We start from the raw sequence: 13,797 nt of genomic DNA on the forward strand, positions 1-13,797 counted from the left end.
AACCATGCCATCATGGTCAGAAACAGTCTTATATTAGTGTTCATGCTGGCACATACAGCACCAAACAGGAAGTCAGTTTAGTCGGGCTCCCAATTGGAGTTAATCCTCAGAAACATTCATAAAAAGTCTGTTTGTTGATTTGACATTGTTTTGCTGCTGATGAAATGTGGACACTGAGCAGTGCTGGGGGTAATGCATTACAATTGAGTTATGTAAATTAATAACTAGTAAAGTAATACATTATTTTTTTAATTTACAAGAATATATCTGAGTTACTTAAAAATAAGTAATGGCAGTTACTTTGTTTTCTCTTGACTGACAGCTCTCTTGTCCCCGTTTTATTAACCAGGGCCTTTGCTGCTGACTTTCAATGATCCAATTCAACCATACTAATAAGCAAAAATGACACATTTGCCAAAAATATAACTTTTTAATATTAAAAACTAACAAGCAAGCCCATCCAGATTACAAAACGTAACACATAAGTGATATAACGCATTAATTAGTAAAACAATTAGTTACTTTTTTTTACGGAGTAACACAGTGTAATGCAAAAGTAACTTTCTCTAACACTGACCCTGAGTAAGTCAGAAGAAATGCAAGCCAGAACCCAACGAGAAAAAGAAACAATTTCAGCTGTTCATTTGTGACACAAACAGTGTTTGCTCAAAGCAGAGGTGTTAAAGTTATCAGCCTGAACTTTAGCCTACAGTGGGAGGCGACTGTGAGCAGTATGTGATGTTTTACATGAGTTAGTAGACCATCGTTAGTATTCTCTATTCCAGCATAAGAATGCTTCCGTAGGCACAGCTGAAGAAAAATGAAAAACTTTTCTTTATTAGACCATAAAGAGATGGATCAGTTATTCTATCACAGCATTTGCAGGAGATCACATGCGTTGAAGTGGTCATAGTCCACACTTCACAATAAACAAACGCAACACAAGAACTGCAAACAGGACACTGCAAACCAGATAAACCAGCTCAGAGTACACCCCCCCTCCCCACACCATGTTTGAAAAGTAAACACAAAGACAACAGAGACAACAGAAAATGATTTTTGGCCTATTCATCTGATTCTGCCAGGCTGACACGCTTTACACAAGACGGGAAGTCTGTATTCACTTCCAGCTGCTCCAGGGTGTTTTTGCAGTAGAAGCACCTCGGCAGCACTGGGCTCTGGATCGCTCCACTCAACAGCTGCAGATGGAGCTTCTTCAAGTCTCTCGGCAGAACGAACATCCTGCAGCCTCTGAGCTCAGTCTGCACACTCTTCTCATCATGCTCCAGGCTGATGACCCAGAACTTGTCCCGGCTGTGTGGGTCATGGGCAGCACTGGTAACGAGGTTGAGCGCAAGAGCAAAGAGATTGCTGGCAGAAGCTGAAACTGTGTCATCTGGCACGCCAGGAACTAGTTTGGATTTGAGGTCATCTGCAAAGAGAAGTATTAAAAAATAATAATAATAAATATATATATATATATATATATATATATATATACAAACATACAGTACAGACCAAAAGTTTGGACACACCTTCTCATTCAAAGAGAATTCTTTATTTTCATGACTATGAAAATTGTAGATTCACACTGAAGGCATCAAAACTATGAATTAACACATCTGGAATTATATACATAATAAAAAAAGTGTGAAACTACTGAAAATATGTCATTATTTTAGGTTCTTCAAAGTAGCCACCTTTTGCTTTGATTACTGCTTTGCACACTCTTGGCATTCTCTTGATGAGCTTCAAGAGGTAGTCACCTGAAATGGTCTTCCAACAGTCTTGAAGGAGTTCCCCGAGAGATGCTTAGCACTTGTTGGCCCTTTTGCCTTCTGTTTGCGGTCCGGCTCACCCCTAAACCATCTTGTGTGGGTTCAGGTCCGGTGACTGTGGAGGCCAGGTCATCTGGCGCAGCACCCCATCACGCTCCTTCTTGGTCAAATAGCCCTTACACAGCCTGGAGGGGTGTTTGGGGTCATTGTCCTATTGAAAAACAAATGATGGTCCAACTAAACGCTAACCGAATGGAGTAGCATGCCACTGCAAGATTGCGTTGGTAGCAATGCTGGTTCAGTATACCTTCAATTTTGAAAAAATCCCCAACAGTGTCACCAGCAAAGCACCCCCACACCATCACACCTCCTCCTCTATGCTTCACGGTGGGAACCAGGCACGTAGAGTCCATCCGGTCACCTGTTCTGCGTCGCACAAAGACATGGTGGTTGGAACCAAAGATCTCAAATTTGGATTCATCAGACCAAAGCACAGATTTCCACTTGTCTAATGTCCATTCCTTGTGTTCTTTAGCACAATCAAGTGTCTTCTGCTTGTTGCCTTTCTTTAGCAGTGGTTTCCTAGCAGATATTCTAGCGGTCCGCATGTGAGCCAGTTTCTTTGTAGCCCTTGATGGTTTTTGTGACTGCACTTGGGGACACTTTCAAAGTTTTCCCAATTTTTCTGACGACTGACCATTACTGAAGTAATGATGACCAGTCGTTTTCCTGTACTTAGCTGCTTTTTTCTTGCCATAATACAAATTCTAACAGTCTATTCAGTAGGACTATCAGCTGTGTATCCTCCTGACTTCTGCACAACACAACTGATGGTCCCAACCCCATTTATGAGGCAAGAAATTTGATTCATAGTCATGAAAATAAAGAAAACTCTTTGAATGAGAAGGTGTGTCCAAACTTTTGGTCTGTACTGCATATGTATATATATATATATATATATATAGAGAGAGAGAGAGAGAGAGAGAGAGAGAGAGAGAGAGAGAGAGAGAGAGAGAGAGAGAGAGAGATTCTTGAGTGTGAGCCAAATACACTGATGCTGGCATGAAACACAAACGTTGTTACCCGTGTATGTGCGTTGAGGTGGTGAGATGAGGAGGACTCTGTCTGAGAGGTCAGCCTGTGTGTTGAGCCAGCGGAGCGGCCCTTGTTCTGCTAGACTTCTTCTCTCCCACACATCGATGACGACACGTACTCCACCACGACTCTGCAGACTTTCAGCCAGGAGCATCACAGAGCGCTGAAACACACTGTCTATTGCAGGGTACACGAGCAGCACACGCACAGACGCAGCGCGCCTCGAGCCACGAACCCAGCGGAAGGTTTGACCTGAGAGAGTGAACAGAGGAACATACTAACACACTACTCTAACTGACACTCTCATTGTTTAGTGTGATTGTGTAACATCTGCAGTAAAAAGCCAGAGTTCATCAAAAGCAGAAAGATAATTGTCTGAACTGTCACCTCTAAGCCTACTCTGAAACAGGCTGCTGAAGATATGTTCATAAGATCTCATATTTCAACTATTATCGACGACATCCCCGTGTGTAGATGTGTAACATTTGAAAGCAAGTTTTAAATCGTTTTCTTCTCACTTACAGATGATGAAGCAGCAGAGAAGCACGAAGAGAAGTGCTAGCACACATCCAACAATGTCCAAAGCAGATCTGTCTGGAATAAAACACCCCGAGAGTAAGCACAGAATTGTTGTGATCAGAGAAGCCAGTGAAACGAGAAGATGAGTTACAGGATACTCACTAGTACAGCTCACTTTTTGAACCTTCCATTCACTTTCTTCATGACAGTCTGTGAAGTGAGGCAGTATCTGCCATTATGTAAATCCAGATCAGTGTTAGAAAATCCTTTTTTATTATATTTTTATAGCTATTGTCTTTTTTAGACAGGACAGGTCAAGTAGAGACGGGAAGTAAAAGGATACAAAAGGGATGTAAATATAGAGAATATTTTATAAGTGGAAGTTGAATTGTTCTTTTTCCACTGGAATTTATGTTTTCAGCAACATTTTGTGAGGTTTCTGATTTACCAGATATTTGTTAAAATTTTTGTATTGGAAAACGAACCTACTGACTGAGAAAATGACTACACATGTGTTACCATGCACAGAATCGCCACATATTTTGACCAGTGAGATTGGATAATGTTTAATTAACACTTTAGATTAGGCAACACATGTTTACTATTAATTAAGAATTTTCTCTCAATAAACTCTTAAATAATGCAGTTGATGTAGTGGTTATGTTTAGGTATGGGATGGATCTAGAATATTGTCATGCAGTAAAATATGCATTTTTAAATACTAATAAACAGCCAGTACACTAGTAATATGCAAGCTAATAAACAACTAGTTAATAGTGAAGACTGAAGAGTTCCTCTAATTCATAATAATTAAGCATATACATTATTATTTAACAACTATCAATTTCTAGCCACTGAAAAATGTCCATGATGTTTCCATTAAATGTCTAGGTTTTCCTTGACTGAATAACCCTGCATGTATTCTAATAAAGCATATATTATTTTGAGGCTGTATGATGTACAAGTAAAGATTAGGTCTTATTTTATAGTTACCAATATCTCAAGGTCTTCACAGGGACCCATGTATTCCATGTATTCTAGTTCCACTTCACATTTTTCTACTTTGCATTCCTGCAAGACAAAAAAAAAAAAATGCTATGTCATTAAAATGACAACTTTTTAAAGGACATATTTTCTCATAATAACGTTATGCTGTTAAAACAGCATAATTATCTTGTTGACACTCAAGCATCCTTCTTATAGCAGCCCTTAATAGCGCCTTAGTAGACAAATTTGGCCATATCACTATCTTACATAAAATAAGACGCTTTATTTATTTATTTATGTGTCATAGATGATATTTCTTGTACTTCAGAAAAAATTTAAGACAGACAAAATATTTTTGGTAAAATTTGGTGACTTTGGTGACATATGATGGTATAAAAAAATCAAAATATAAAAATTATCATTAGCCACAATATGGCTGTAGTAAAAAGTCAATTACTGCATAAACTGTAGGCTTTATAAATTAGAACTAAACCTCTTAGGTTTTAGATTTTATCACAAGTTAAATTTGTAGATTTATAATATATGTAATGTTTGTGTTGGGTGAGACTTAAGCTGACGTGGATCAAGCTTGACTGACTTGACCTGATTTGACGCTAAGCTTGAGGTTTGTCATATTTTCCAGCTGGTTGAAGTGTTGATTTGACCTCTGAATTAGTTCTAGAATGAAATGAAATGTTGAGGAGAATCATACCCCTTTCCCTCCATCTGTTTTTAGCAGTCGTTGTGTGCTGTTTTTCAATATGATGGTATGTCTTTCTGCCACGAGGCTCGTATTGAAGGTCACCACTATTTTGTCTCCATGAAGCACTGAATGAATGTCAGCATTCCACTGAATTTCAGCTAGCAAGTCAATCAAACAGAAGAAGAGCAGTCAGTTGCCAAAACATTAAACGTGATGAAAACACCAGCAATAAGTATTAAACTTCATTGTGTGAATGATGCCTCAAATCATGTGTGCTGCTGTTATTTAAGAAATCAGCACCTGATGCCTTTCCACCTCGATCACAAGCTTACCTTGACATCAGAGCTGTGTCTGAAATGCCCCGTCCCCATATATAGTGCACTGTTTCAGACATTCTGATGTTTGAAACCACAGGGAACGTTGTGATTATGATTCAGATTCATAATGCACTTAACATAATAGTAGTGAGTTTGCATGATAACCCTGTGGAGCTCTAAAGATTACCCGTAGGTGTGAGAGTGAATGCGTGAGTCTATTAATTGAATGAAATGGACTATATGACATTCACTAAATAGGGAATAATGAACGAGGAGATATATCACAGAATATTGCACACTTGAGGCCAGCTCTAACATCATGGCAGTGCGTTTTGCATGTCTGAGCACTGCTATCATTTGCATATACTATTTCAGGAAGTGCCTGTAGAATCTGTGAATCTTTAAACACAATGGGTGCAGTCTGATCGATTCGGTGGCATTGCTGTCTGTCTCCAATAAGACAGATCAAATCATCAAAAGTCTGACCACATAGAAAAGAGAAGATAATAGTGGCTATAAGAGCAAATAAATCTAACCTGTTTGGGCCATCTTTATATATTCTGTATTTGCTCCTCCAGATGGTGTTGGAATATTATAGGCAGATATGTAATAACTGGTTGAAGGACAAACAGCTACATTTGGCACAATGAAATGGAACCATAACTGTCAATCAAGAGAAGAAAAAGATTAGGACACAGAATCAATTACTACGTAAAACACACAAAAGACAACTTGGTTAACAGTACTTTTCCTTACTATACATGGTGTTTTTTACAGTGTAGGGTTTAAGTCACATCTTGTATTAATTTATTATAATTTTAGTGCCAAGTGCGCTGCCGTGACAAAGTGCAGCTTGTATATATTAGTTGTGGAAAAGCTTTTTGTGATGAACTCAAATTCAATGTGGTTTTCTCTTCACCAACCGTGTTATTATGATGGTTAAAGGATCAAACAGTTCAGTAGCAGTGTGGTTATGCTTCCTCAGTTAAACAGGGCTGTTGGTGGATTTACTGGTTTGTTTGTTCTGTTCAACAGTTTTAAACTGTCAAAAGAAAGTGGGGTTTTTTTTCTTCACATTTTCTCTGTATTTTTACAGAGTGTTTTTACAGTTTAACCTTGTCTGTGAGGCTCAGTGCTCTTCGACTGTGACCTTGTAGTAAAGGCACTGATGACTAGTATTTAATTCACCATTTGTGTCCTTTCTTTACCTGTTCTTGACCAGTGAGGTTGATTCGCTCTGATGTAAATGGAGGCTGGTACTCGCATCTGTAATATGAGTCAGAATCTTCGGAAACTGTTATCCATGTGCCAATAAGACTGCGAAAGCTGCCTAAGAAGACAATTTTCAAATGTACAACCTTATATTCACTATTTAAAAAAATTATGGTAACACTTTAGTATAGGGTCCAATTCTCACTATAAACTAGTTGCTTATTAGCATGTCTATTATTAATATATTGGCTGTTTATTAGTGCTTATAAAGTACATATAATGCATGACAGCCATAATCCTACCCAATACCCTAAATGTAATAACTACCTTATAAACTAATAATAAGCAGCAAATTAGGAGTTAATTGAGGCAAAAGTCATAGTTAATGGTTAGTTAATTGTGAGAATTTGGACCTTAAAATAGTGTGACCAAAATTATTTATAGCCTTAGAAATGTACAGCCTTGTTCATTTACACTGGCTTTTACCTGCTCCCATGATGCAACACAAACCACATATACACATCATTAAAAGTGCTAGTGCAAGATGGCTGCTATACGATACCAGTAAAACAAACTTCAGCTTAACTGCAAACCATCTGCTGAAGTCATGTAGTGATATTTGTAATGCGGTGTGTCTGTGCATCTCATGTGCATCACGTCAGCAAAATGAAACTAATGTGATCAGCTGAAATATCTGTCTAATCAGGCTTTTCTCTTTTCTGTTAGCAAGAAGCATTTTTCATGATTCTGCAGTTTTTAAATCATGTTACTTTTCAGTGTGTAATGATTTACAAATTGTATTTTAACAATTTGATTAAATACTGAAAAAACTGCTTTGTAAAGTGTCACACATTTCATCCATATGAAAATAATATAGACACATTTTTACCACATGAACATTTTTCTGTATGAGGGTCCTGTTGGGACGTTTAAGAGATGCCTCTGAATCATGAAGCAGCATCTAATGGCACTCAGCATCATCCATATGAAAATAATATAGACACATTTTTACCACATGAACATTTTTCTGTATGAGGGTCCTGTTGGGACGTTTAAGAGATGCCTCTGAATCATGAAGCAGCATCTAATGGCACTCAGCATCATCAATCAGACAGCTCATTTCAAACCAGACGTCAGTCGTTATCTTGAAAAGAATGAGCAGCACTTCCTGTCTCACCAACACTATCTCTGTCACAAGACCAATGAAACCCAAAGCTTGTTTTTCACAAAATCCTACCAGACATCCTATAATTAGCTGATAATGAAAAACCCTAAATGATTTCACATTAAACAATATCTCTGACTGATGTCAAACTGATGTGCATAACAAACATTTCAACTATCATTGCTTTCTGCTAACAAAACCATCTTGTGCCAATTAGTTAAATAAATTAAATGAGAATATACGAAACGTTTAAACACACAAAACACAACTAACAAGTCACTCTTTCATCAAATGGGTTTTAAAATGATAACACAAAGTAACATTACATTTTGATGGTTCTTCTGTAATTCTGTGGTGCTTATTATTATTGTACTACCTAATTTCATGTAACATCAATATTTTGGTAAATATTTAGGTCGGGTAATTTTTTCTTCTTCTGTATTTAATTATGAAACCTTGGTTTATAACAGATTTGTTTCAATTAGTAATTAATATGGGTACATATTGATCATGTACATAATATTGCACATCAAGTGACTCTTAGTTTCCCATAATTTCACCAATGACAATTTCTCATGAATTCCAAATAGACGTTTCTTCAGGAAAAAACAAACAAACAAATAAAAACACATACTGTACATGTGTGCTGTATGACTGAATAATCTCAGAAAAGAGTCAAAACCACACAGAACTAAATAATAATAATAATAATCACTTACTGTGATGTCACTTACTATCAATATTAATGGACCATCTGATAATAATAGAGGTTTGAGATTCAATCAGCTCTGCAGACAGCTCGTTTAAGGGTGAAGGGTTCGATTCATGGATTGTATACCATTCTGTGGGTACTGCATGCTCTAAAAATAAGTACATACAAATAAATAAATAAGAAAAAGAAATAGAAAGAAAGAAAGAAAGATGTACTTTAACACTTACCATCTTTTTTACAAGTGGCAACCTTTAAATATCAAAAGAGAGCAATAGTTTAATTAAGCTCTGATCAAATGTTTAATATCAAATATTTCTGCTATGAGATGGCAGTGTACTTACTATACTGAGAGAACTGTTGTCTGAAGTTGTCCACTGGATTAAAAAGAAAAAAGCAACAATTTCCCTCATGCAGTCAAGAAGTTCCATTTGAACAGACCTGAACACAAATCTCTATTGAAATGAGCCGGGGCTCTCCTTTTATACGTTCCACAACAGGAAACGCCCACAAACCATATGCACACAGCACCAGATTGTCATCAGCGGCTCACAAATCAAACAGTTCCTGACTTTACTGTTGTCTTTCAGAAAAACCCTCATAGAGAAACATAAATCACCTTTATTTATATAGTGCTTTATACAGTACTGGTTGTGTCAAAGCAGCTTTACAGTGTCCGACAGGAAAATATTGTGTCAATAATGCCCATTTTTTTACTTACCAGTAAATTTGTTCCAGTAATTTTATATTAATTTACTGGTATTACTATGTGAAAGGGGCTAATATTACCTATGATTTCCGCAATGAGTCTCCATAAATATTAAGCTGTAAGAATAGTATCTAAATATTAATCAGCATGTTCTGCGTGTCTCGGAGTATGTTAATGGCACAAATGGCACTTTTGTTTTCTACACAAAGTTGAATTCAATGATGTCATCTCTGTTCCGTTAAATAGCGTCTGAGCATTTAATTGCAATCAAGTCAATGATATCGCTGTAGATGAAGTGACCCAAACTAAGCAAGCCAGAGGTGACAGTGGCAAGGAACCGAAACTCCATCGGTGACAGAATGGAGAAAAAACCTTGGGAGAAACCAGGCTCAGTTGGGGGGCCAGTTCTCCTCTGACCAGATGAAACCAGTAGTTCAATTCCATGAAGTGCAGCAAAGTGTGGGATGCTGCAGTGTTTTTAGCTTCTGTCGTGTCACTACGTGATGACATAAATACATGAACAGCATCTCCAGAACTGCTCTGACTCCCTCTGAGAGTCACTTCATGAGCTTTTGACAGTGTCATTTGAAAAACTGTCACCATATCATTTAAATAGGCTAATAATAATAAAATAAATATATGACTGTGGTGCAGTAATATATACATAATACTACTGAAGGATTTTCAAGTTTTCCATCGCTAAGACGGCTTTCAATCAACTTGAAAAAATTGGGGGAAAAACACCAAAAATCATCCCCACCACAGCTGCAGATTCTGATTAGCTGGGTTCCCATCACCCTGCTGTAATGCACATTTTAAAGTATCGCATCAGAATTGAGTGAAGAAAACTTTGAATTTCAAATAAAAATGCCTTAATTCACAAAAATAGGTTTTACGCTCACTTTAGGTGGTTTTTGACTTGTGCAAAAAAGGGTCAATGCGAATAATGGGAGATGGAAATGCATTTTGCAAATAAATTCCTCCAAGCGCATAAAAACAGTCATTTGACTTCGCGCTATGGATGGTAAATCTCGACTAACCAGCAGACCGATCTTATTCCACGTTACATAATTGTACGTATCTTGAGTGTGCCTGTTGTATCTCTCTCTTGTTTCTGCTTTTTCGCCAGGTTAAGAAGCAACACCTGCTGTTAATCAAGGCTCCTAAGTGTCAGCCTCTGCTGATTCGCTCTTCTGACTTCTAACTATAAAAGCCAGCTAGTTCTCCAGTGCAGGAGGGACGGGAGGTTTTCCCTCTGTCTCTCTTGTGAAGAGTCTCTGTCGCCTGATGCAGATGTGTGGTTCTTTTTTTGGTGACTGTTTGTTGTAGGACTCTTGTTATTGAATCCCTGAGTGCAGGGCTAGTTGTTTTCATGTTTTATTTATTTTCCAAGTACTTTATTATTTAAGGAAGCTGTAGGGAGGTGGGTGCCATTTATTATATATTCTTTTCTCCTGTTTATGGGTAGTCAGGGAGGTAGGTTTAGTATTGTCTTTTGGTTTGCATCATTATTTTGTGTTTAGGTTATTTAGGGTTCTAAAGTATTTAGACTTATTTTTGTTTGTTATTTTGGCCTTTGCCCCCTCCTGAAGATAATTTGCTTCCATGTAGATGTTTCTGTTTCATATGTTCTATTAATAAATCTTTATTTTTGCTTAACTTATGGTCTGGATGTTGAGTCAGTGCTTTGATAGAAGACAGGGGCTCTGTAGACGTTTAATTTATTTGGACATCACTTTTTTTTTTTTTTTCATCTGTTCTTTCTCCTCTACCCTAGACAGGGGAGATCGTAACACACAGCATCTGAAATGTTGTTATGGTCACTCGGAAATGCTCAAGGAAAGTCTGTCATCAAAGTATTTCCGTTTAATTGCCTCCCAGAACTGTTAAACGACTGCATTATACAACGGCATTAACAGCATCCGAAAGCAATAAGCGCATTCATCGGGTTTTGTCTGCTCATTCTGATGTTCAAGTCATTTATTATATAGAAAAAATTTATATATTCAGTAGCTTCTTCTACTTTTATTAGTGATGTACAACCAGCTTATCAGGAAGTGACGATTTTGTTCTCTTTGACTCGTTGAACGGAAATGCAGGTTCCACGTTTATAACGTGATGACAGATGAATGTATCATTTTCATGTGCTTTTGAATCATGAGAGCTCACTCACCAGCTCTCATTTTCTGTGTGCCCACACAGAGACATTCTAAAACGCTAAAAATGTTTACTGGGAGCCAGAGCGCCTGACATCTTGGCAAATTTAAAAGTGCTGGCTAATGCTAAACATAAATACAGTAAGATTGTTATTCATGCCAGCACTAGTGATGTTCGACTTCGCCAGTCGGAGATCACTAAAAATAACATTAAAGAGGTGTGTGAACTTGCAAGCACCATGTCAGACACTGTAATATGCTCTGGTCCCCTCCCTGCTTACCGTGGTGACGAGATGCATAGCAGATTGTGGATGTCTAAGTGGTGCCCACAGAATAACATAGGTTTCATAGGCAATTGGACGAGCTTTTGGGGCAGACCTGACCTGTTGAAAAGGGATGGTCTTCATCCCTCCTGGGGTGGTGCCACTCTTCTCTCTAGAAATATGGCAAATAGTCTTAGTGTTTATACTTGACTAAATGGGGCCCAGGTCAGGAAGCAGACAGACTGGCTAAACCGACCATCTGCTAGCTGCCTCCCGTCACAGAGGTCAGCTAATTCTCAGCACATAGAGACTCTTTCACCTAGATATCACACTATAGAGACTGTGTATGTTCCCCGAACTAGAAAATACAAAAAAGGTCCAAACCAAATTAAGATTAACAATTTAATTGAGGTTCAACAGATAAAAAACAAATGCAATACGGATAAACAAATGATAAGCTTGGCTTATTGAATATAAGATCCCTTTCTACGAAAACCCTTTTTGTAAATAATATGATCACTGATCATAATATAGATGTACTCTGTTTGACAGAAACCTGGCTAAAACCTGATGATTACATTATTTTAAATGAGTCCATCCCCCAAGATTACTGTTATAAACATGAGCCACGTCTAAAAGGCAAAGTGGGAGGTGTTGCTTCAATTTATAATGTTTTCAGGATTTCTCAGAGGGCAGGCTTCAAGTATAACTCATTTGAAGTAATGGTGCTTCATATAACATTATCCAGAGAAACCAATGTTAATGATAAATCCCCTATTATGTTTTTACTGGCTACTGTATACAGGCCACCAAGGCACCATACAGACTTTATTAGAGAGTTTGGTGATTTTACATCCGAGTTAGTTCTGGCAGATAAAGTTTTAATAGTTGGTGATTTTAATATCCATGTTCACAATATAGTGTTTAAATTATGCAGCCAAGTGATGATATCTCAGATCATTATTTAGTTTTGTGCAAACTTCATATAGCCAAAATTGTAAATTCTACTTCTTGTTACAAGTATGGAAGAACCATCACTTCTACCACAAAAGACTGCTTTTTAAGTTATCTTCCTGATGTATCCTAATTCCTTAGCATATCCAAAACCTCAGAACAACTTGATGTAACATAAACTATGGACTCTCTCTTTTCTAGCATTTTAAATACAGCTGCTCCATTACGCTTAAGGGTTAGGGTTAGGGTTAGGGTTAGGTGTCAAACTGTTTTCTTAAGGAAAACAGTTTGACACCATGCTATAATGAGCATACTCGCACCCTAAAGAGGGCAGCTCGAAAAATGGAGCGCAGCTGGAGGAAAACAAAACTAGAGGTATTTCGTATTGCTTGGCGGGAAAGTAACCTATCCTACAGAAAAGCATTAAAAACTGCTAGATCTGATTACTTGCCTTCTCTTCCAGAAGAAAACAAACATAACCCCAGGTATTTATTCAATACAGTGGATAAATTAAAGAAAAATAAAGCCTCAACAAGTGTTAAAATTTCCCAACATCACAACAGTAATGACTTTATGAACTACTTTACTTCTAAAATCGATACTATCAGAGATAAAATTGTAACCATTCAGCCTACAGCTACTGTATCGCATCAGACAGTGCACTATGAGGAACTGAGGAACAGTTCCACTCATTCTCTACTATAGGAGAGAAAGAATTGTATAAACTTGTTAAATCATCTAAACCAACATGTATTTTAGACCCTATACCCTCTAAGCTCCTAAAAGAGGTGCTTCCAGAAGTCATAGATCCTCTTCTGACTATTATTAATTCCTCATTGTCATCAGGATATGTCCCCAAAACCTTCAAACTGGCAAAAAAACAACAACAACATGACACCAAAGAACTAGTTAATTATAGATATAATCTCGAATCTCCCTTTTCTGTCCAAGATACTAGAAAGGGTGGTATCCTCAAAATTATATTCCTTCTTAGAGAAAAATGGTGTATGTAAGGATTTCCAGTCCGTATCATAGTACTGAGACTGCTCTCCTTAGAGTTACAAATGATCTGCTCTTATCATCTGATCGTGGGTGTATCTCTCTATCAGTTTTATTGGATCTTAGTGCTGCGTTTGACACAATTGACCACAACATTCTTTTGCATAGACTTGAACACTTTGTTGGCATCAAGTGCATTGAAGTGCATTAGCATGGTTTAAATCGTACTTA

At 37.5% G+C, this 13,797-nt stretch overlaps 1 protein-coding gene across 2 annotated transcripts; it reads right to left on the bottom strand.

Annotated features, from left to right (window-relative positions):
• Positions 1-410: 410 nt before the first annotated feature.
• Positions 411-8,936, bottom strand: LOC113107802 (interleukin-17 receptor B-like). Of its 2 annotated transcripts, XM_026270524.1 has the most exons (11): positions 8,830-8,936; positions 8,716-8,737; positions 8,511-8,636; positions 6,608-6,729; positions 5,936-6,062; positions 5,092-5,240; positions 4,386-4,463; positions 3,555-3,621; positions 3,396-3,467; positions 2,862-3,125; positions 411-1,432 (listed from the first exon to the last, which is right to left on the bottom strand). In XM_026270524.1, exons 1-11 carry the CDS (start codon positions 8,914-8,916, stop codon positions 1,065-1,067), a joined length of 1,482 nt encoding a protein of 493 aa, XP_026126309.1. In that variant the 5' UTR covers positions 8,917-8,936; the 3' UTR covers positions 411-1,064. The 2 variants fall into 2 exon arrangements, with proteins under 2 accessions (XP_026126309.1, XP_026126308.1); XM_026270523.1 differs by having other exon boundaries at positions 3,396-3,621.
• Positions 8,937-13,797: the final 4,861 nt, after the last annotated feature.

This window comes from Carassius auratus, chromosome 8 (genome assembly GCF_003368295.1).
Source record: "Carassius auratus strain Wakin chromosome 8, ASM336829v1, whole genome shotgun sequence".
In the NCBI taxonomy this organism is placed as follows: domain Eukaryota; kingdom Metazoa; phylum Chordata; class Actinopteri; order Cypriniformes; family Cyprinidae; genus Carassius; species Carassius auratus.

Excerpts from the sequence above, each read along its gene's own strand:
- LOC113107802 (XM_026270523.1), bottom strand. The coding sequence starts at position 8,916 with ATGGAACTTCTTGACTGCATGAGGGAAATTGTTGCTTTTTTCTTTTTA. Across the intron at positions 8,637-8,715 it reads TGCCACTTGTAAAAAAGATG|AGCATGCAGTACCCACAGAA; the intron begins GTAAGTGTTAAA and ends ACTTATTTTTAG. Across the intron at positions 4,464-5,091 it reads AAACAGATGGAGGGAAAGGG|GAATGCAAAGTAGAAAAATG; the intron begins GTATGATTCTCC and ends TTTGTCTTGCAG.